This window comes from Coregonus lavaretus (genome assembly GCF_964263955.1).
Source record: "Coregonus lavaretus genome assembly, chromosome: 37".
Classification (NCBI taxonomy): domain Eukaryota; kingdom Metazoa; phylum Chordata; class Actinopteri; order Salmoniformes; family Salmonidae; genus Coregonus; species Coregonus lavaretus.
Genome location: NC_140024.1, coordinates 12077697 through 12102086, shown reverse-complemented (window position 1 = coordinate 12102086; position 24390 = coordinate 12077697). Strand labels below are relative to the sequence as shown.

The 24390-nt window shown below is 44.4% G+C and overlaps 1 protein-coding gene across 1 annotated transcript; it reads right to left on the bottom strand.

Annotated features, from left to right (window-relative positions):
- Positions 1-19413: 19413 nt before the first annotated feature.
- LOC311111326 (uncharacterized protein) lies at positions 19414-22156 on the bottom strand (the record flags this gene model as incomplete). The annotated part of the gene is made up of 10 exons (XM_084154049.1): positions 19414-19520; positions 19943-19995; positions 20120-20141; positions 20234-20271; positions 20738-20762; positions 20875-20921; positions 21203-21218; positions 21356-21405; positions 21502-21526; positions 22036-22156. The coding sequence occupies 10 exons, from the start codon at positions 22154-22156 to the stop codon at positions 19414-19416; spliced, it is 504 nt and encodes a 167-aa protein (XP_084010175.1).
- Between the last annotated feature and the right edge of the window lie 2234 nt (positions 22157-24390).

The following is a 24390-nucleotide window of genomic DNA, read 5'->3' as shown; positions in this document are numbered from 1 at the left end:
CACACTGCCTGCAGCCTGTAACCTATCCACAGCCAAGTGTCTACACTGCAAGCCCTGCCCCAGCAGCTCTACCTACATAGATCCAGCACACTGCTATTGTTCTCTCTCGTTCTCTCTCCATAGACAGTGGCTAGCAGCGAGGCTGCCTCAGCCATACGTCTTACTAAGGTAGCTTCAGACTGTTGCTTCAGGTTTAATGGCAGGGTTAATAGGGGTGGAGGAGCATGTGTGTATCTGTATGTGTGTGCTGAGAGCTTGCCTAATATACAGCATTCATACCCCTGATACTAGCTGGAGCACCTGTGGGATGAGAAGATTTAGATTTTGAGATGTTATTTTGTGAATGTGTGTGTGTGTATGTGTGTGAGCCAAATAACTCCATCATGTCTATGATGCATTGTCTCACATCAGATAGCCCGACGGCCGTCTCCACTGATGGGTTGAGGGACGAGCGTCGCGTAGGAGTGACGCCATCTGGCGTGAGACATTGGTCTATGATGACGATGCCTTGTGAGAGTGACAGCAAATGGAAAATGCTGGAAGGGAAAAATCAATCTATTCTGCCTAGCCCCTGGGTCATGGTGCGTGTGGAGAAATGGTAATATGGTGCAGCCAGACACCCACTCCTTTCCTCCTCTCCCCTCCTCTCCCCCTCTTCTGGGAGACATGATAATGGTGGCTTGTCTATTACTCAGCCCTGTCTCCCTCTCCCATTAGACTGAGCTTGCTATGGAAACACTGTAACTACATTAGCCTGCAACATACTCTCCTTTGTCTACATCTCTTTCTCTATGTGTGTCTCAGTCTTGTCTTATTATTAATTTGTGTCTTAGTTCATTGGTATTTTCATGTTGGCAGAACAAACCTGTGGAAAACATTGGCTAACACTTTGTTTGAATTTATAATGTTTTTATTCAAGCTTGGTTTGTTTTTATTGAATGAAAGGTTGAATAATGTCATGTACATCTTTGCTAGGCTCAAAGAAAGCACACAGACTGTAGACTGAATCAAATGCAGAGGAAAAAGTTCAAAACCAAAGCAGTATTTAAAAAACAAATCGACACAATAAACATGCACCTAGCTGTACAGTATTAATATCCCCTCTCCTACCAAAGGGGCAGATAAACCACATGTTCTGTCGTGTCATTTCAAATGTCATATACTACTGTATAGCACTACTGTATTTGTAATGACAAAGTATACAGTATCATGGTGTCCTCTCTGTTTATTTTTTCAGCAGACAGTAGACAGGGTCCTGTTTTTCTTTTTCCTTCTTTGTTTTTGGTCACTTTGGCATAGATGTCAGTTTCACCCTGCTGTTCTGGTCTTTCCACTGAGGGGAGAGGTTGGTAGATTTAGTCAAACATGTTGGATACTGTATGTAGAGAAAGTTAACTGAGTGTTCTGAGAATGAAGTGTCTGTGCAAAACCAAATCATTACAGTTAAGTGTATCTTTATATAAATATACCTCAGACACACTGTGGTTTGAGTTGTGTGGGACTTGTGTTATGTTATGAGTCGTTGCTCACGTTGCCTTCCTCTGTCTGCAGAACTGTTGGTCTCTGTGTGCATGTGGCTAAAAATGTATCAACCTGTGTAGCATGTGGTTACGTGTGATGTTCAGGGCTGCCTCTTACTCTACGTCAGTATAACAGACAACAGATAAAAATAGGTATCATGTGAACCTACCTTTGTAACCCATCAGACAGTACATGTACGTATATTATTTTACTTGTTTATTTTTTAGTACCCACCTCTAGTTATTACACTGTACAGTGCCTCATCTCCTGGACGATCAGTTGGAGAGCTACAGAAACAGAAAATGTACTTCAAACTCATAAATTTAAATATATAATTAGAGAAATATCAACAATAAGCCTCATACATTTCCTTGATACTGAAGGAAGAGTAAGAGCAGGATTCAGACTTACTGATGAACATCCGATCCCATGCCTGCTGGGAATAAAACAGAGATCAGTTCTATGTATTGTAAAGGCTAAGGGACTCCAGAAAAGAGAGGAACAACTATGACATTGCATACATACCTGGCACACCTTCTGAACCCAAGGGCTCAGGACTCCTTCTGTTTAAGGAAAATATTACAGGCATATATCATTTATCATTTGTTATATATCATTTATCATTTATGCATATTGAGTGTGGGAAATGCACTTTACAAATTAAATATTATTATTATTATTTGTGTCATATCTTGTGTCTGGTATAGGATTTAGAAATAATGTAGTAGTTACTTGTCAAGTCTACTCCCGCTCTCCCTCTCCGGTGCTCGAGGTCACCAGTTCACTCATCATTACACACACCTGCCACCATCGTTAAGCGCACCTGCGCTTAATTATGGGACTCCATCACGTCATTGATTACCTCCCCTATATCTGTCAGTCCCTCAGGTTGATTCCCCAGTCAGCATTAATGTTATGTTTCTCATGTCCAGACGCAGGTCTTGTTTTGTTCTATGTTTATTTATTATTACACCCTGTACTTACTTCTCATCTCCCAGCGTCTGCGTTACAGTTACTAAAATGTCTTACCTTTGATGCCCTGATGATTTCAGTCCTGTATTAGAAATAATGTTTTTTAAATGTCAGATACAGTATATCATAAACCAAGGGCTTTCTCTGCTAGGTTATTATTAATAATGTAATGATTAGACAAACTCTCCAGTCACCTATCATGGAATAGGCTCCTTCATCACCATCAAGGGGGACCTCACTATTGAACAGACAAGACATTGACACCATTGTAAATAACTTACAGAAGCCATGGAAAAGGGAAATCATGTTAGACTGTGAAAGGGTATTGTATGAAAAGTACTAAACCTATATGGTAACTTCATTGTTTCATCAAAGATACTGCATATCAGATATTTTCTGGACCAAAATAGGGAAACTAACCCAGGCCTATGACACTTTTATAAAAACTGTATAATCTCAATATTGTGGTGAAATTGCATAATTTTCCATTAAAAAAAAAATGCAATTGAAGAGAAACTTACATTACACCAGCTGCGACTAGAACATCCAGCATAAGAAAATCAAAGACAGAAAACATACAGTATAACTTAGTACTTAAAGAACTTCATTAAAAGAAAATGAACTATATGTGATGCAAAATATGCTATGTTAAAATATGAACTGATATACTGTACCTGGTACAACTGAGATTAGACTGTAGGTTTGATCCGTATCCTGATTCTCACTAAGGGAAGAGTACAAATATTTTAACCCTGTCTCAACAATGTGGACATTGATAAATCCAGTAGTATTTTGTTTTTATATGGTAGGCTTTCTGTACCTTGGTCGATGGTCACTGCTTATCACTGTAACAGAAAGCAACAGTAAGGAATGACTTAAACCATTGTGTTACTATACATAGACACTTAGTTTAACGTCAAGCATCTGTTCACTTTCCCCCACCATGTCACATAGCTAGACATGGGGATTGTAAGGCTGGGATTCAATAATATCTGCATTAGATCCGCGTTATAGCTCGCTTGACATTTAAAGGGAATTTCCGATTGAGCCCTCATCTGCAGCATTTTGTGAATGCGAACTGCTAGTGGACTAATCTACAGTTACAATATATAAACAAATATATTGCTTAACTTGACTGTTTACAGATTGGTTTATCAAAATTCCAAATTCCACATTGCTTGCTTGACATTAAAATGGAATTTCCGATTGAGCCGTCATCTGCAGCGTTTTGTGAATGCGATCTCCATGAACGGCGGGGAAAATGCTTTTAAAAGCTGCATTTTCGGCTGTCCAGTTACAGTGTTAAGAATTGATTCCTGGCCTAAACCAAACAGAGACTGTCAACTTCACTTACTTTGTTTCAGGATCCCCCAGTACCTCCACAGTAACAGCAGTACAGACAGCATCAGAAACAGGAGGACCAAGGCTGCTCCCACATTCTTTAGTCCCTCTCTGAAGACCATTGATATATTAGACTCTGGTGTAAAGTAGAAGCTGGTGTTTTACTTGATGCTGAGTCTTGAGTACGTAGCCTTTCTTTACAAAGCAATATATTGGCTGAAAATGTGTCTGAATGACAAATATTCAAACTGCACTGCAACAAATGGACAAATATACAGTATGGATAGCAATCTTAGAATTACAAACATACATTATACACAAATATTGACAGAATCTTACCTTTCCATTCTCCATCGACCTTAAAGACTACTAAATTCTCCCCTGTTGACTTCAATTGACTGGGTAGAAGTTTATCTCTGCTGTAAACACAGCTGTAGTTGCCTGAGTCTTCTTTTGTAACATCCTTCATGGTGAAAATGGTTTCATCTTCACTGTTGTCCAGCGCTGCAATTCTTATCCCAACTCCATTCTTGCAAAGGTAAACATTTACATTGTCCTGGTGTCCTCTGATGCCAGTAGTGCTACATTTAAAATTGACTTTTACCCCTTCAGCCACATTAGACGGTCCAAAGATCTTTGCTGGGTAGATCTCTGCATAAAAAAAATACCAATAAGGTGTGAACCCTTAAAACATTTTTTGAAAGTTAGAATTTCCCGTAAGTGTAAGTGAGTTTATTATTAAGAAGATAATTTGCGTTTTAAAAGTATATACTGTATTTTATACACTGATTGACGAAACACGAATCACTAATCACCAAATAATATATACAGAAATACTTTACTTTTGTGTTCAGAATTTGCGTCTTCACATTTGACAAGGATGGATGCTGTGGCTTCATGGAAAAATTAACACACTTAGGGAAAGTATTTTGTTCAGGAAATTAACCTAAATATGAAAATAATTAAAAAGATTACTTGAAAAGTAGAAAATACTCACAGGCCACAAGCCATAGGAGTCCTAATGCTGCCATGATGTTGGCTGAGACTTCTGTGGTGTGGAGAGATGGTTTCAGAGAAATGCAATGATGACGTACAGTACCTTACCTATTTAGTCTAACGATGGTAACCACACATTGTACCACTCAAAATCCGGCCAATAGGTCTGTTTGGTGTGCTTTCTCAAACACTTTTGACATATTTAAGCATACTTTCGTAACAAAGCCATTTTGTCATTACAGTCACACCCTTACGTTGCAGAGGAGAAGTGACCTGGTACATACACTATCAATTGAAATCATCAGCAACATGTATAAACAAATATTTAGCTAAACTTGACTGTTTACAGATTGGTTTATCAAAATTCCACATTCCAAATAGTATACCAATTTGGCAAATTATATGTTCAATATAGTTTATATGACAAAATACTCAGTTTGTATATTTTATTGAACATTCTATCTATCACCCATCCTACCAGGGGTTTTATTGACTGTGACTGCAACCATTTGGTACTTTATGTATCCCACTGTAGAAGTAACAGTTTGAAATACATAACCCTTTGTAGGTTCCATTACAATTGTTCCATATGTGGTAAGTACTGTAAAACATGTGCATTGTATATGGTATAACTGTCAGAGTGGTGTAGGTGGATAAGTAGGAATCAGGCGCAGGAAACCAGGAGGACTTCAACAGAACTTTACTAAAGTCCAAACACAATAATCAGTCGCCAACCCAACCGGGTGGCGCGAACAATTACGCACGAAACAACAGTGCGGAAACAACAAGAAAAGCGCACGCAGTGCGAGCTCTCGAAATAACACAATAACGAGAGAACCAAACTCGTAGAGGCAGGCTGACATAAACAATCACGCATAACACCTGACCCAAACACACGAAACTAAATAAGGGAACAATTAAGACACAAATAAGGGACAGGTGTTATGAACAGACAAAACCAAATGAACATGAAACATAGAACGGTGGCAGCTAGTACTCCGGAGACGACGACCGCCGAAGCCTGCCCGAACAAGGAAGAGGAGCAGCCTCGGCCGAAACCGTGACAGTACCCCCCCCTTGACGCGCGGCTCCAGCCGTGCGCCGACCCGGAGCTCGGGGACGACCCGGACGACGCGGAGCAGGGCGCGCAGGATGACCCCGATGGAACTCGGTCAGTAGGGACTGGTCTAATACGTCCCTCCTTGGCACCCAGCACCGCTCCTCCGGGCCGTACCCCTCCCACTCCACGAGATATTGAAGACCCCCCATCCGGCGTCTAGAATCCAGGATGGACCTCACGGTGTACGCCGGAGCCCCCTCGATGTCCAACGGGGGCGGAGGAGTCTCCTCAATCTCAAAGTCCTGGAGTGGACCAGCTACCACCGGCCTGAGGAGAGACACATGGAACGAGGGGTTAATATTTTTGTAATCAACAGGTAGTTCTAACCTATAACTCACCTCGTTCAATCTCCTCAGGACTTTAAATGGCCCCACAAACCGCCGACCCAGCTTCCGGCAGGGCAGGCGGAGGGGCAGGTTTCTGGTTGAGAGCCAGACTCGATCTCCAGGTGCGTACACTGGCCCCTCACTGCGGTGTAGGTCGGCGCTCGTCTTCTGTCGACGTATGGCACGCTGCAGATGGACGTGTGCAGCGTCCCACGTCTCCTCCGAGCGCCGTACCCACTCATCCACAGCGGGGGCCTCGATCTGGCTCTCATGCCATGGTGCCAGCACCGGCTGGTACCCTAACACACACTGAAAAGGGGTTAGTTGGGTGGAGGAGTGGCGAAGAGAGTTCTGTGCCATCTCGGCCCAGGGCACATATCTCGCCCACTCCTCCGGCCGGCCCTGACAGTATGACCTCAGAAACCTACCCACATCCTGGTTGACACGTTCAACCTGCCCATTACTCTCCGGGTGGTAACCCGAGGTAAGGCTCACCGAAACCCCCAACCGTTCCATAAATGCTCTCCACACTCTAGAGGTGAACTGGGGGCCTCGGTCAGACACTATATCCTCGGGTACCCCGTAATGCCGGAAGACATGGGTGAACAGAGCCTCTGCGGTCTGTAGGGCAGTGGGTAGACCCGGCATGGGAAGGAGACGACAGGCCTTAGAGAACCGATCCACAACGACCAGGATGGTAGTATTCCCCTGTGAGGGGGGAAGGTCGGTAACAAAATCCACCGAGAGGTGGGACCAGGGTCGTTGTGGAATAGGCAGGGGTTGTAACTTACCCCTGGGCAAATGTCTGGGCGCCTTACACTGGGCACACACCGAACAGGAGGAGACATAAATCCTCACATCCCTAGCTAACGTTGGCCACCAGTACTTCGTGCTAAGGCAGTGCACTGTCCGGCCGATACCCGGATGGCCAGAGGAGGGGGACGTATGAGCCCAACAAATGAGGCGATCGCGTACCTCGAGCGGAACGTACGTCCGACCCACAGGACACTGTGGAGGACTCGGGTCGGTGCGTAACGCCCGCTCGATCTCACCATCAACCTCCCACACCACCGGAGCAACCAGACAAGACTCCGGTAGTATGGGCGTGGACTCAACTGACCTCTCCTCTGCGTCATACCGCCGAGACAGAGCATCTGCCTTCCCGTTCTGGGACCCAGGGATGTATGTGATTTTAAACACAAACCGGGCTAGGAACATAGTCCAGCGAGCCTGGCGAGGATTCAGTCTCCTAGCTGCCCGGATGTACTCCAGGTTACGATGGTCAGTTAGAATGAGGAAAGGGTGTTGAGCCCCCTCGAGCCAATGCCGCCACACCTTTAGGGCCTGTACCACGGCTAACAGCTCCCTGTCTCCTACGTCATAATTCCGCTCCGCCGGACTGAGCTTCTTTGAGTAAAACGCACAGGGACGGCGTTTAGGTGGAGTGCCAGAACGCTGGGAAAGAACGGCCCCTATCCCGGCCTCTGACGCGTCCACCTCTACTTGGAACGGTAAAGAGGGATCCGGATGCGCCAACACCGGCGCCGAGGTAAACAGGTCCTTCAGTCTCCCAAATGCCCTGTCCGCCTCAGCTGACCACCGCAAGCGCACCGGACCCCCCTTTAACAGAGACGTTATGGGAGCTGCCACCTGTCCAAAACCCCGGATAAACCTCCGGTAATAATTCGCAAAACCCAAGAACCGTTGCACCTCCTTCACAGTGGTTGGGGTCTGCCAATTACGCACAGCTGACACCCGGTCTACCTCCATCTTCACCCCTGACGCAGATAACTGGTAACCCAGAAAGGAGACCGACTTCTGGAAAAACAGACATTTCTCTGCCTTGACATATAGGTCATGCTCCAACAGCCTCCTCAATACTCGGCGCACCAGGGCTACATGCTCAGCACGGGTAGGACTATACACCAGAATGTCGTCGATGTACACAACTACTCCCTGTCCCTGCATGTCCCGGAAAATCTCATCGACGAAGGATTGGAAGACTGAGGGAGCATTCATCAACCCATATGGCATGACTAGATACTCGTAGTGTCCGGAAGTCGTGCTAAACGCTGTCTTCCATTCATCGCCCTCTCGAATGCGCACCAAGTTATATGCGCTCCTAAGATCCAATTTTGTAAAGAACTGCGCACCGTGCAGTGACTCCGTCATCGTCGCAATCAGAGGAAGTGGATAGCTGTACTTCACTGTGATCTGATTGAGACCGCGGTAATCAATACACGGGCGCAGACCTCCATCCTTTTTCTTCACAAAAAAGAAACTTGAGGAAGCGGGTGAAACGGAGGCCCGTATGTATCCCTGTCTAAGAGACTCAGAGATGTATGTCTCCATAGCCTTTCTCTCCTCTTGAGACAAGGGATACACATGGCTCCGCGGGAGAGCTGCTCCTGACTGGAGATCTATCGCACAATCCCCCCGTCTATGAGGCGGCAGCTGCGCCGCCCTAGTCTTACTGAACGCCAGTGCCAAATCCTCATACTCGGGGGGAATCTGCAGTGCTGGCATTAGATTCGGACTCTCCACCGAGGTCGCCCCTATGGAAACACCCAGACACCGCCCCTCACATTGAGCAGACCACCCTTTAAGAGCTTTCTCTCGCCACCTAATAATAGGGTCATGAGTCATCAACCAGGGAAGACCCAGCACTACCGGATACGCAGGAGAGTCAATCAGATAGAGCTGAATTCTCTCCTCATGACCCTCCTGCGCCATCATCTGAAGGGGTGCTGTGACTTCCCTAATCAACCCAGACCCTAACGGACGGCTATCTAGGGCATGGACGGGGAAAGGCTTATCCACTGGAAGGAGGGGAATCCCTAACTCTATACAGAACTGGCGATCTACAAAATTCCCAGCTGCGCCTGAATCTACCAGCGCCTTATGCTGGGAACGAGGTGCAACCTGTGGGAAACAAACAGGCAAGGTTAGGTGCACGACAGAAAGCTCTGGGTAAGCAGGGCGCCTACTCACCTGGGGGGACCCCCCAATGCGTGACCTGCCATCTCCCTCACTGGAGGACCCGCCCCAACACCTAGCCGCAGTGTGCCCTCCACGACCACAGTTGGTGCAAGGGCCGGGTCCCCTCGGGCTCCTCCTCCTCCGTTCCCTAGCGCCAGCACCTCCGAGCTCCATAGGGCTCGGCTCGGAGGTGCTGGAGAGTGGAATGGGCGAACCCCCCCCTCCGGGACGCCCACGGGTGGCGAGCAGGGTATCCAGCCGGATGGCCATGTCGACCAGCTGGTCGAAAGTCAACGACGTGTCCCTGCACGCCAACTCTCGCTGGACGTCCTCCCGGAGGCTGCAGCGGAAATGGTCGATATGGGCCCGCTCATTCCACCCTGCATCAGCCGCTAGGGTCCGAAACTCCAAGGCAAAGTCATGGGCGCTCCTCATCCCCTGTCGGAGGTAGAATAGACGTTCCCCCGCCGCCTTCCCTTCTGGTGGATGGTCGAACACAGCACGGAAGCGGCGGGAGAACTCCGCATAGTTCGTAGTAGCCGCGTCCATTCTCCTCCACTCGGCGTTGGCCCACTCCAACGCCTTGCCGGTGAGACAGGAGATGAGGGCTGAGACGCTCTCGTGTCCCGAGGGCGCCGGGTGTACGGTGGCGAGGTAGAGCTCCACCTGCAGCAGGAACCCTTGACACCCGGCAGTGGAGCCGTCGTACGCCCTCGGGAGCGAGAGCCGAATCCCACTAGGTTCCGGAGATGAGACAGGAGGGCTGACCGATGGGGCTGGTTCGGTTCGTGGAGGTGTGGGAACCCCGCTGGTCTCCCATTGGTGCAGAGTATTCATCACCCCCTCCAGGGCGTGACAGACCTGGTTGATGCGGTCCTCCTGACCACGAAGACGTTCAGCCATCTCGGCTGTCGGCGCGGTCGCTCCTGCTGATTCCATGGAAGTGATGCGTGATTCTGTCAGAGTGGTGTAGGTGGATAAGTAGGAATCAGGCGCAGGAAACCAGGAGGACTTCAACAGAACTTTACTAAAGTCCAAACACAATAATCAGTCGCCAACCCAACCGGGTGGCGCGAACAATTACGCACGAAACAACAGTGCGGAAACAACAAGAAAAGCGCACGCAGTGCGAGCTCTCGAAATAACACAATAACGAGAGAACCAAACTCGTAGAGGCAGGCTGACATAAACAATCACGCATAACACCTGACCCAAACACACGAAACTAAATAAGGGAACAATTAAGACACAAATAAGGGACAGGTGTTATGAACAGACAAAACCAAATGAACATGAAACATAGAACGGTGGCAGCTAGTACTCCGGAGACGACGACCGCCGAAGCCTGCCCGAACAAGGAAGAGGAGCAGCCTCGGCCGAAACCGTGACAATAACCACATATTTCTCAAGAAATAGTATTTATCTGTCAGTGTATTACTATTGTTTGTCTTCCAGATATTACAGGTGTCTGTAATAATCTCTGGACCTCTGTGTGGCTTTATCACATGTAAAATATATGAAATAATTAAATAAGCTGATAAAAAAATAAAAATAAAAGAATGACAAAGCTGTAAAACATTATCCAAAATGTATAAAACGGATGGGTCTAATCCTGATAGAGGGTTACTACTTTATCATCTTCTTTGACTTTCTAGTGCACTGCCACCTTGATAACTGTATCAGTAAAGTTAGAGAGTAGAGGCTGTGGGATTCATATGTAGTGACTAATGATGTAGGTTGGGTATCTCAAGTGGACATTTGTTTTAAACAACATTTGATATTTGAGTCTGTTTTAAGCTTTGTAAGCTATGGGGAGTGACAGTGTTAGATCTTTTTGCAATGTGTAACACAGTCTTCCTATTAGCTTTCAAATGTACAACTGTAAATATACAACTGTCCTGTAGGCTGATAGCCTACCTCAAAGGCTATGCATGGTCAATTGGTGCTAAACTGTGTGTTATTGGATGCTAGCATGCTAGTTAGCTATGTTGTCATAGTTAGGCATCGTGGGCTGTTGTGGGTAGTTACTGTAGGTTGGCATTGTCTTCGGCGGTGCCGGGTGTAGCACGAAGCTAGCTAGCTAGCCGTTTTTCGAACAGAGTCAACACAGTAGCCATTGTGTGCTGTACTGTGGCAGCTAAATACAATATATTTGTGCTAAGCTAGCCAACGTTTAATTATTGCTGCGTTATGAAAGGAACTAGACACGGACACGAATTATCTGCTTAGTGTGTCAACACACTATTGGTGGTTTGTTGTGACCAAGTGTTGGTGCTAAACTGTGTGTTATTGGATGCTAGCATGCTAGTTAGCTATGGTGTCATAGTTAGCTAGCTGAATAAAGTGGGTTGAGTCTATTCCTTTAAACATTGAACCGCTGTGGTTCACAACAATTCTGATTTCTAAAGGTGGAAGTTGGGAGAGTTTTTGTTCGGGTGGTTCAGTGAAACAATTATAGTTTCTGAGGTGGAAGTTTTGGTGAGGGAGGCCCTGCTCTCTCCTCTCCCAGATGTTTAGTTCATTTCATTCCGATCTCCTCTGCATTATTGTAGCCATTTGCTACAGCCTGTCAACTATGCCTCTGCCTATCCCTGTTCTCTCCTCTCTGCACAGGCTACACAAACGCCTCACACCGCGTGGCTGCTGCCTCTCTAACCTGGTGGTCCCTGCACGCACCCCACACCTGGAGTTCCAGGTCTCAGGCAGCCTCTGGAACTGCCGTTCTGCTGCCAACAAAGCTGACTTCATCCCAGCCTATGCTAACCTCCAGTCCCTCGACTTCCTGGCGCTGACGGAAACATGGATTACCACTGAAAACACTGCTACTCCTACTGCTCTCTCCTCGTCTGACCATGTGTTCTCGCATACCCCGAGAGCATCTGGTCAGAGGGGTGGTAGCACAGGAATCCTCATCTCTCCCAAGTGGACATTCTCAATTTTTCCCCTAACCCACCTGTCTATCTCCTCATTTGAATTCCATGCTGTCACAGTCACTAGCCCATTTAAGCTTAATATCCTTGTCATCTATCGCCCTCCAGGTTCCCTTGGAGAGTTCATCAATGAGCTTGACGCCTTGATAAGTTCCTTTCCTGAGGATGGCTCACCCCTCACAGTTTTGGGGGATTTCAACCTCCCTATGTCCACATTTGACTCATTTCTCTCTGCCTCCTTCTTTCCACTCCTCTCCTCTTTTGACCTCACCCTCTCACCGTCCCCCCCTACTCACAAGGCAGGCAATACGCTTGACCTCATCTTTACTAGATGCTGCTCTTCTACTAATCTCACTGCAACTCCCCTCCATGTCTCCGACCACTACTTTGTTTCCTTTTCTCTCTCGCTCTCCTCCAACACTACTCACTCTGCCCCTACACAGATGGTAATGCGCCGCCGCAACCTTCGCTCTCTCTCTCCCACTACTCTCTCCTCTTCCATCCTATCATCTCTTCCCTCTGCTCAATCCTTCTCCCTCCAATCTCCTGATTCTGCCTCCTCAACCCTCCTCTCCTCCCTTTCTGCATCCTTTGACTCTCTGTGTCCCCTATCCTCCCGGCCGGCTCGGTCCTCCCCTCCAGCTCCGTGGCTTGATGACTCATTGCGAGCTCACAGAACAGAGCTCCGGGCAGCGGAGCGGAAATGGAAGAAAACTAAACTCCCTGCCGACCTGGCATCTTTTCACTCCCTCCTCTCTACATTTTCTTCATCTGTTTCTGCTGCTAAGGCCACTTTCTACCACTCTAAATTCCAAGCATCTGCCTCTAACCCTAGGAAGCTCTTTGCCACATTTTCCTCCCTCCTGAATCCCCCCCCCCCCCCCCCTCCTCTCTCTCAGTGGATGACTTCGTCAACCACTTTGAAAAGAAGGTTGACGACATCCGATCCTCGTTTGTTAAGTCTAATGACACTGCTGGTCCTACTCACACTGCCCTACCCTATGCTTTGACTTCTTTCTCCCCTCTCTCTCCAGATAAAATCCTGCGACTTGTGACTGCAGGCCGCCCAACAACCTGCCCGCTTGACCCCATCCCCTCCTCTCTTCTCCAGACCATCTCCGGTGACCTTCTCCCCTACCTCACCTCGCTGATCAACTCATCCTTGACCGCTGGCCATGTCCCTTCCGTCTTCAAGAGAGCGAGAGTTGCTCCCCTTCTCAAAAAACCAACACTCGATCCCACTGATGTCAACAACTACAGACCAGTATCCCTTCTTTCTTTTCTTTCCAAAACTATTGAGCGTGCCGTCTTTAGCCAACTCTCTTGCTATCTCTCTCAGAATGACCTTCTTGATCCAAACCAGTCAGGTTTCAGGACTGGTCATTCAACTGAGACTGCTCTTCTCTGTGTCACGGAGGCTCTCCGCACTGCTAAAGCTAACTCTCTCTCCTCTGCTCTTGTCCTTCTAGACCTGTCTGCTGCCTTTGATACTGTGAACCATCAGATCCTCCTCTCCACCCTCTCCGAGCTGGGCATCTCCGGCGCGGCTCACTCCTGGATTGCGTCCTACCTGACCGGTCGCTCCTACCAAGTGGCGTGGCGAGAAGCTGTCTCCGCACCACGTGCTCTCACCACTGGTGTCCCCCAGGGCTCAGTTCTAGGCCCTCTCCTTTTCTCCCTATACACCAAGTCACTTGGCTCTGTCATATCCTCACATGGCCTCTCCTATCATTGCTACGCTGACGATACACAACTAATCTTCTCCTTTCCCCCTTCTGATAACCAGGTGGCGAATCGCATCTCTGCATGTCTGGCAGACATATCAGTATGGATGACGGATCACCACCTCAAGCTGAACCCTGGCAAGACGGAGCTGCTCTTCCTCCCGGGGAAGGACTGCCCGTTCCATGATCTCGCCATCACGGTTGACAACTCCGTTGTGTCCTCCTCCCAGAGTGCGAAGAGCCTTGGCGTGACCCTGGACAACACCCTGTCGTTCTCCGCTAACATCAAGGCGGTGACCCGCTCCTGCAGGTTCATGCTCTACAACATTCGGAGAGTACGACCCTGCCTTACACAGGAAGCGGCACAGGTCCTAATTCAGGCACTTGTCATCTCCCGTCTGGATTACTGCAACTCGCTGTTGGCTGGCCTCCCTGCCTGTGCCATTAAACCCCTACAACTCATCCAGAATGCCGCAGCCCGTCTGGTGTTCAACCTTCCCAAGTTCTCTCACGTCACCCCCCTCCTCCGCACACTCCACTGGCTTCCAGTTGAAGCTCGCATCCGTTACAAGACCATGGTGCTTGCCTATGGAGCAGTGAGGGGAACGGCACCTCTGTACCTTCGGGCTCTGATCAGTCCCTACACCCAAACGAGGGCATTGCGTTCATCCACCTCTGGCCTGCTGGCTCCCCTTCCTCTGCGGAAGCATAGTTCCTGCTCAGCCCAGTCAAAACTGTTCGCTGCTCTGGCACCCCAATGGTGGAACAAGCTCCCTCACGACGCCAGGACAGCGGAGTCACTCACCACCTTCCGGAGACATTTGAAACCCCACCTCTTTAAGGAATACCTGGGATAGGATAAAGTAATCCTTCTACCCCCCCCCAAAAAAATTGTAAAGTGGTTATCCCACTGGCTATAGGGTGAATGCACCAATTTGTGAGTCGCTCTGGATAAGAGCGTCTGCTAAATGACGTAAATGTGCCCTTGAGCAAGGCACTTAACCCTAATTGCTCCTGTAAGTCGCTCTGGATAAGAGCGTCTGCTAAATGACTAAAATGTAATGTAAATGTCAATCCCTCATCTGCAGTGGCCCTACAGCATATACTGTGATACGGCCTCTGCAGAAGTGAGGGCATTCATACTTCTTGCTCTTTGTGGAGCAGAGCTGTTGAAAGGGAAGTTGTCAAGGAAGTGAGTCTGTGTTTATACAGGACCTCCCGCCCCCACCTACCGTCAACAAATGTTGTCAATGCGGAGCTATATGGAGCCCTCCGCATTGTTACAACATTTGAGAGGTGCACGGCGATGCGGTACGGAGCTAGATTGGCCTCTGCATGCCAACTGCTTCACACCCTCCATATGGCACCTCCGACCACATTTTCGGATCAAGCATAAATTGTCTCTTTCTTCTCGATCACACCGACAACGTCATTGCATTTTGGTTACACCAGATGTACATTTGTTTGCCTTGCAGCATTGCGTTGCAGAGGCAGTTGCAGTGCATTCTGTGTGGCGCATAAATTTGATTTATCGAATGTATGCGTCAAACTGTATGCGTAGACGGCTTGACAGAAATGGTAGCAGAAGGTGAATGTTGAACTTTTGTTGCACACATATCCAGGTGATGCTGCTTACTATTTTGTGCATTGACGCTGTCGGTGTGATCAAGGCGTTACCGTCCTCGCGCTCTCTCGCAGCTTGGATTGAAAGTTTCTGCTGTATAAAACCAGTCTATTAATGCCAAATAATACAATCATTCCGCTGTCAAAACAATAGCTTACTAGGGATTGTTTAATTATGCAGACGACGCAGTCTAGCCTACTAGTCTATCTATAGCTGTATACAGTATTAGCTGGTAGCCTATTTATATTACACATTGAAACTCGGACTCCACGCTGTCAGGGCTACCTGTCTCATCACTCGTAGGCTTATCAGTGTTTTCAGAAGGGGGGTTGCTTTCATGAGCGACCCTGGGTTTCTGGCATTCGTCAGGAGAAGGCGTAGAAGGAGGACTGGCACTCTCGCTAGATGAACCAAAGATTTTTATAACTATCCCAAGGTCGACCACAGCCTGTCGTTTCCAATGGGAACAAATGAGTCATAGTGAGCAGAACAAGGGGGGAAGAGCCAAGCAGGAGCTAGCGAGATCCTATTGGCGCGTTCTAGCATGTATTTGCATATTTCCGTTAGGGAACGCCTAGTCTGTGAAGTGTGCGTTTTTTACTTTGGCAAAGGGTTAAATCTACTAAATTTAGTCCAATCTGTTCGTAACATATTCTAGCTGTGGTCCTCTGTAGCTCAGCTGGTAGAGCACGGCGCTTGTAACGCCAAGGTAGTGGGGTCGATCCCCGGGACCACCCATACACAAAAAAAATTTATGCACGCATGACTGTAAGTCGCTTTGGATAAAAGCGTCTGCTAAATGGCTTTTTATTATTAGCTTTGGGAACAGATAACTGTATTGAGATCAAATGTTTAATCGATTATCACATTTGCATAATATCCGCCAAAATCCATCTGGCTCCATCTTCTCCTATTGTCGGCTACAGGGCTTCCTCTCATCACCATATTTTTTCGTGGGTGAAAATGCCAACTGGATGCTTCACACTTATACATCCATTTAAATATCTGTGGAGAACTGTCAATATTTTCGAGGGGAGGAAAAAGAGGAGGAGCAAGGCCGCTGTCATTTCTTGGGCCGGGAAGTGATGTCTCTGTCAGGACTGAGAGGCTGCTAGTGTTAACTGCTGCATACAAATAGGCCTACTAGCTTCCACCAGTGATGGTGTTTCATCAGTCGAGGACCAGGTGGTAGCTTTGCTGATGTGGTTATCTTCGTTAATTTGGCATGAGTTTGATCAAATAGGATTTTGCCTGTAGCATTGACTGCAAGGGAAGCCAGCGAGCATTTGGCCTCCCTTGATAAAATGTTTTAATAATAATAATAACCAATCAGCATTGAGCTAAACTGAATGAGCTCAGCTGTGAATGGTCCTGGTGCATCAAAATAAAAAGTGTCAAGGGAAGCCAGTTTGGATTTGGCTTCAGACCAATCACATCACATCAGAAGCCAAACGTCATTGACAGAAAAAAACTTGAATTGTTGCATCTCGTTGTGTCGTTGTCCTCTGGTGGCTAGCTAGCTAAAATCATCCCTTTTCTAAATTAACCATGGATGGAGATAGGGATTTGGACATGTGGTTTTACTTAATTCTCCGTGCTGGCCAATGATTATAACAGCGTATTCATACATTGTGCCCCTGGCCTGAGAGGATGGAAGTTCAACATGTAGCTAGATGTAGTATGCTAATGTTAACTAGCTGGCCTGGTGCATCGTTGCCCATGAAAGGAAGTTAGGCTAGCGAGCAATCATTTTAGCCAGGTAGCATAGGACAACAAACACTAAAAGCGTGTACTGTATGACAGAGTAATGGACCGTTTAGGCAACATGAAAGAGGAGGATGGCATTGCCGTTTCTATACAAGTAGGGTGAGTCAACATGTTTTTTCTACTTGCCTACACACACACACATAAATCAGTACCATGGACAGCCACATCATATTTAGCTTACGTTGATTGGACTAAATAGTTTTTAGTATCTTTTAGTTGTCACTGTATTAGACTAAGCATAGGTGATTAGATGATGTTGAAATGGTGCTGGAATAGTGGAGGCAGCTCTTGTTTTCTTGCGACTTACGGTAACTTTCAGTGGTTCTAAATCAATAGTTGTTTAGTAGTACGAAAATGTCTGAAACATTACCTTGCTTGACCATGCTGTAGGTCATGTAACTGTTTGTTACATGCAATATGCTTTGTGGACTTCACCGGACAGATGTTGCTCTCCGGTTTTGTAACGAAACAAATGTGTGGTTGAATTTATTCTGCCACTGTGTCTTCTTATTGTCTCGGCCTTAGGCCTATATATCACGTTGTCAAGGCATATGAACTAACAGGTTGTAGAGCAAACAACGCAATTATCACAACATAGGTTGTAATATGACTTTTCTTTTGGGGGGGGGGGGGGCTTGCCTTCCCTGGTGATTTTACCCACGCACCGCCACTGCCATTTGGTATTTTGTTTATCACTCTCCATCCGAATATGACCTGATTCACGTAACTTTTTAAAACTTGATACCCAGTAGGTGAGGAGGCCGAGGCGGGATGCCCCTGAGAAATAGGCTAATTAGATGCATGAAAACTATATTGTCTGTCTGACTCACCTACTACCATGTAGACTGGACAACACAAATACTTCACTTGCTACATGTGGAAATTAAAAAGGAGGGTTACTGTCAAAATTATTTATTTGAAAAAGTAATACAATTTAGACATAGGTGTGAGATGACGGGCGCATGGGCCCCCAAAGCTTGTGGGCTGCCCGCCTTATGGGGGCTGCGGAGGTTTCCCCTACGCCAGTGGTCACACCCTTATGTTCAAGAGGAGTGCCATTAAGGAAGACAGTCTGGTACATACAGGCCCATATAGACGTCAAATGAAATCATCATAAACATGTAGAATTTTATATCAAATTTGTTTATTTATTTACTATCACTTTTACAGTAATATGAACAGGTTTTCCTTGCAGAACTGCTAGTGGTCTAATCTACAGTTTCAACATATAAACAAATATCTTATGTTACTAAACTGTTCATTTTACGCCAAAGAACAATAATTACATGCTGATAAACTTCACTGTTAATAGGTTGATTTATGAAAATGCCATATTCCACATTCCAAACAGTAAACCAATTTAGCAAATTACAAGTTCAATACAGTTGATATGATAAAATTCTCAGTTTGTATAGTTTATTGAACACGTTACCTATCACCCATCCTACCAGTCAGAGATTCAGCTGACTGTGTGTGCAACCATTTGGTACTTTATGTGTCCCACTGTAGAAGTAACAGTTTTAAATGCATAACCCTTTGTAGGTTCAATTACAATTGTTCCATATGTGGTAAGTACAGTAAAACATGTATTTTATATGGTATAACCACATATTTCTCAAGAAAAAGTATTTATCTGTCAGTTCATTAATGTTTGTCTCCTCCAGAAAGCGACATTATGATTAGCCTACCTTTTTGGACAGCAGTAACTAACAGTCAATAGAGTTAGAAGAAGTATGACCACAACAGCTGAACTTATCAATCGGATTACATTGACCAGTCTCACATGTTCAACTCCATATGCTTCCCCAACTTCTTCTCCACTCTCTGGCCCCTCTGTGAAGACCATTGATATATTAGACTCTGGTGTTTTACTTGATGCTGTATCAGAGCATTGTCTTACGTCAGATTGTGTCACTCCTATGCGATCCTCGTCCTAAAAAACGAATCGACACAATAAACATGCACCTAGCTGTACAGTATTAATATCCCCTCTTCTACCAAAAGGGCAGATAAACCACATGTTCTGTCGTGTCATTTCAAATGTCATATACTACTGTATAGCACTACTGTATTTGTAATGACAAAGTATACAGTATCATGGTGTTCTCTCTGTTTATTTTTTCAGCAGACTGTAGACAGGGTCCTGTTTTTCTTTTTCCTTCTTTGTTTTGGTCACTTTGGCATAGATGTCAGTTTCACCCTGCTGTTCTGGTCTTTCCACTGAGGGGAGAGGTTGGTAGATTTAGTCAAACATGTTGCATACTGTATGTAGAGAAAGTTAACTGAGTGTTCTGAGAATGAAGTGTCTGTGCAAAACCAAATCATTACAGTTAAGTGTATCTTTATATAAATATACCTCAGACACACTGTGGTTTGAGTTGTGTGGGACTTGTGTTATGTTATGAGTCGTTGCTCACGTTGCCTTCCTCTGTCTGCAGGCCTGTTGGTCTCTGTGTGCATGTGGCTAAAAATTCATCAACCTGTGTAGCATGTGGTTACGTGTGATGTTCAGGGCTGCCTCTTACTCTATGTCAGTATAACAGACAACAGATAAAAATAGGTATCATGTGAACCTACCTTTGTAACCCATCAGACAGTACATGTACGTATATTATTTTACTTGTTTATTTTTTAGTACCCACCTCTAGTTATTACACTGTACAGTGCCTCATCTCCTGGACGATCAGTTGGAGAGCTACAGAAACAGAAAATGTACTTCAAACTCATACATTTAAATATATAATTAGAGAAATATCAACAATAAGCCTCATACATTTCCTTGATACTGAAGGAAGAGTAAGAGCAGGATTCAGACTTACTGATGAACATCCGATCCCATGCCTGCTGGGAATAAAACAGAGATCAGTTCTATGTATTGTAAAGGCTAAGGGACTCCTGAAAAGAGAGGAACAACTATGACATTGCATACATACCTGACACACCTTCTGAACCCAAGGGCTCAGGACTCCTTCTGTTTAAGGAAAATATTACAGGCATATATAATTTATCATTTGTTATATATCATTTATCATTTATGCATATTGAGTGTGGGAAATGCACTTTACAAATTAAATATTATTATTATTATTTGTGTCATATCTTGTGTCTGGTATAGGATTTAGAAATAATGTAGTAGTTACTTGTCAAGTCTACTCCCGCTCTCCCTCTCCGGTGCTCGAGGTCACCAGTTCACTCATCATTACACACACCTGCCACCATCGTTAAGCGCACCTGCGCTTAATTATGGGACTCCATCACGTCATTGATTACCTCCCCTATATCTGTCAGTCCCTCAGGTTGATTCCCCAGTCAGCATTAATGTTATGTTTCTCATGTCCAGACGCAGGTCTTGTTTTGTTCTATGTTTATTTATTATTACACCCTGTACTTACTTCTCATCTCCCAGCGTCTGCGTTACAGTTACTAAAATGTCTTACCTTTGATGCCCTGATGATTTCAGTCCTGTATTAGAAATAATGTTTTTTAAATGTCAGATACAGTATATCATAAACCAAGGGCTTTCTCTGCTAGGTTATTATTAATAATGTAATGATTAGACAAACTCTCCAGTCACCTATCATGGAATAGGCTCCTTCATCACCATCAAGGGGGACCTCACTACTGAACAGACAAGACATTGACACCATTGTAAATAACTTACAGAAGCCATGGAAAAGGGAAATCATGTTAGACTGTGAAAGGGTATTGTATGAAAAGTACTAAACCTATATGGTAACTTCATTGTTTCATCAAAGATACTGCATATCAGATATTTTCTGGACCAAAATAGGGAAACTAACCCAGGCCTATGACACTTTTATAAAAACTGTATAATCTCAATATTGTGGTGAAATTGCATAATTTTCCATTTAAAAAAAAAATGCAATTGAAGAGAAACTTACATTACACCAGCTGCGACTAGAACATCCAGCATAAGAAAATCAAAGACAGAAAACATACAGTATAACTTAGTACTTAAAGAACTTTATTAAAAGAAAATGAACTATATGTGATGCAAAATATGCTATGTTAAAATATGAACTGATATACTGTACCTGGTACAACTGAGATTAGACTGTAGGTTTGATCCGTATCCTGATTCTCACTAAGGGAAGAGTACAAATATTTTAACCCTGTCTCAACAATGTGGACATTGATAAATCAAGTAGTATTTTGTTTTTATATGGTAGGCTTTCTGTACCTCGGTCGATGGTCACTGCTTATCACTGTAACAGAAAGCAACAGTAAGGAATGACTTAAACCATTGTGTTACTATACATAGACACTTAGTTTAACGTCAAGCATCTGTTCACTTTCCCCCACCATGTCACATAGCTAGACATGGGGATTGTAAGGCTGGGATTCAATAATATCTGCATTAGATCCGCGTTATAGCTCGCTTGACATTTAAAGGGAATTTCCGATTGAGCCCTCATCTGCAGCATTTTGTGAATGCGAACTGCTAGTGGACTAATCTACAGTTACAATATATAAACAAATATATTGCTTAACTTGACTGTTTACAGATTGGTTTATCAAAATTCCAAATTCCACATTGCTTGCTTGACATTAAAAGGGAATTTCCGATTGAGCCGTCATCTGCAGCGTTTTGTGAATGCGATCTCCGCGAACGGCGGGGAAAATGCTTTTAAAAGCTGAATTTTCGGCTGTCCAGTTACAGTGTTAAGAATTGATTCCTGGCCTAAACCAAACAGAGACTGTCAACTTCACTTACTTTGTTTCAGGATCCCCCAGTACCTCCACAGTAACAGCAGTACAGACAGCATCAGAAACAGGAGGACCAAGGCTGCTGCCACTCTTGCTCCCACATTCTTTAGTCCCTCTCTGAAGACCATTGATATATTAGACTCTGGTGTAAAGTAGAAGCTGGTGTTTTACTTGATGCTGAGTCTTGAGTACGTAGCCTTTCTTTACAAAGCAATATATTGGCTGAAAATGTGTCTGAATGACAAATATTCAAACTGCACTGCAACAAATGGACAAATATACAGTATGGATAGCAATCTTAGAATTACAAACATACATTATACACAAATATTGACAGAATCTTACCTTTCCATTCTCCATCGACCTTAAAGACTACTAAATTCTCCCCTGTTGACTTCAATTGACTGGGTAGAAGTTTATCTCTGCTGTAAACACAGCTGTAGTTGCCTGAGTCTTCTTTTGTAACATCCTTCATGGTGAAAATGGTTTCATCTTCACTGTTGTCCAGCGCTGCAATTCTTATCCCAACTCCATTCTTGCAAAGGTAAACATTTACATTGTCCTGGTGTCCTCTGATGCCAGTAGTGCTACATTTAAAATTGACTTTTACCCCTTCAGCCACATTAGACGGTCCAAAGATCTTTGCTGGGTAGATCTCTGCATAAAAAAAATACCAATAAGGTGTGAACCCTTAAAACATTTTTTGAAAGTTAGAATTTCCCGTAAGTGTAAGTGAGTTTATTATTAAGAAGATAATTTGCGTTTTAAAAGTATATACTGTATTTTATACACTGATTGACGAAACACGAATCACTAATCACCAAATAATATATACAGAAATACTTTACTTTTGTGTTCAGAATTTGCGTCTTCACATTTGACAAGGATGGATGCTGTGGCTTCATGGAAAAATTAACACACTTAGGGAAAGTATTTTGTTCAGGAAATTAACCTAAATATGAAAATAATTAAAAAGATTACTTGAAAAGTAGAAAATACTCACAGGCCACAAGCCATAGGAGTCCTAATGCTGCCATGATGTTGGCTGAGACTTCTGTGGTGTGGAGAGATGGTTTCAGAGAAATGCAATGATGACGTACAGTACCTTACCTATTTAGTCTAACGATGGTAACCACACATTGTACCACTCAAAATCCGGCCAATAGGTCTGTTTGGTGTGCTTTCTCAAATACTTTTGACATATTTAAGCATACTTTCATAACAAAGCCATTTTGTCATTACAGTCACACCCTTACGTTGCAGAGGAGAAGTGACCTGGTACATACACTATCAATTGAAATCATCAGCAACATGTATAAACAAATATTTAGCTAAACTTGACTGTTTACAGATTGGTTTATGAAAATTCCACATTCCAAATAGTATACCAATTTGGCAAATTATATGTTCAATATAGTTTATATGACAAAATACTCAGTTTGTATATTTTACTGAACATTCTATCTATCACCCATCCTACCAGGGGTTTTATTGACTGTGACTGCAACCATTTGGTACTTTATGTATCCCACTGTAGAAGTAACAGTTTGAAATACATAACCCTTTGTAGGTTCAATTACAATTGTTCCATATGTGGTAAGTACTGTAAAACACGTGCATTGTATATGGTATAACCACATATTTCTCAAGAAATAGTATTTATCTGTCAGTGTATTACTATTGTTTGTCTTCCAGAAAGAGACAGCATGATTAGCCTACTTCTTACGGACATCAGTAACTAACAGTCACTACAGTCAGTAGAAGTATGACCATATCTGAACATATCAATCAGATTTAGGGTTGCAAAGGTAGGGTATATTACTGGAAACTTTCAAAGTTTACTAGTAAACTACCAGCATATAGGTATCTTTCAAGGATTTTATGTAATCTACTTCAGATTATCACAGGTGTCTGTAATAATCTCTGGACCTCTGTGTGGCTTTATCACATGTAAAATATATGAAATAATTAAATAAGATGATAAAAAAATAAAAATAAAAGAATGACAAAGCTGTAAAACATTATCCAAAATGTATAAAACGGATGGGTCTAATCCTGATAGAGGGTTACTACTTTATCATCTTCTTTGACTTTCTAGTGCACTGCCACCTTGATAACTGTATCAGTAAAGTTAGAGAGTAGAGGCTGTGGGATTCAAATGTAGCGACTAATGGTGTAGGTTGGGTATCTCAAGTGGACATTTGTTTTAAACAACATTTGATATTTGAGTCTGTTTTAAGCTTTGTAAGCTATGGGGAGTGACAGTGTTAGATCTTTTTGCAATGTGTAACACAGTCTTCCTATTAGCTTTCAAATGTACAACTGTAAATATACAACTGTCCGGTAGGCTGATAGCCTACCT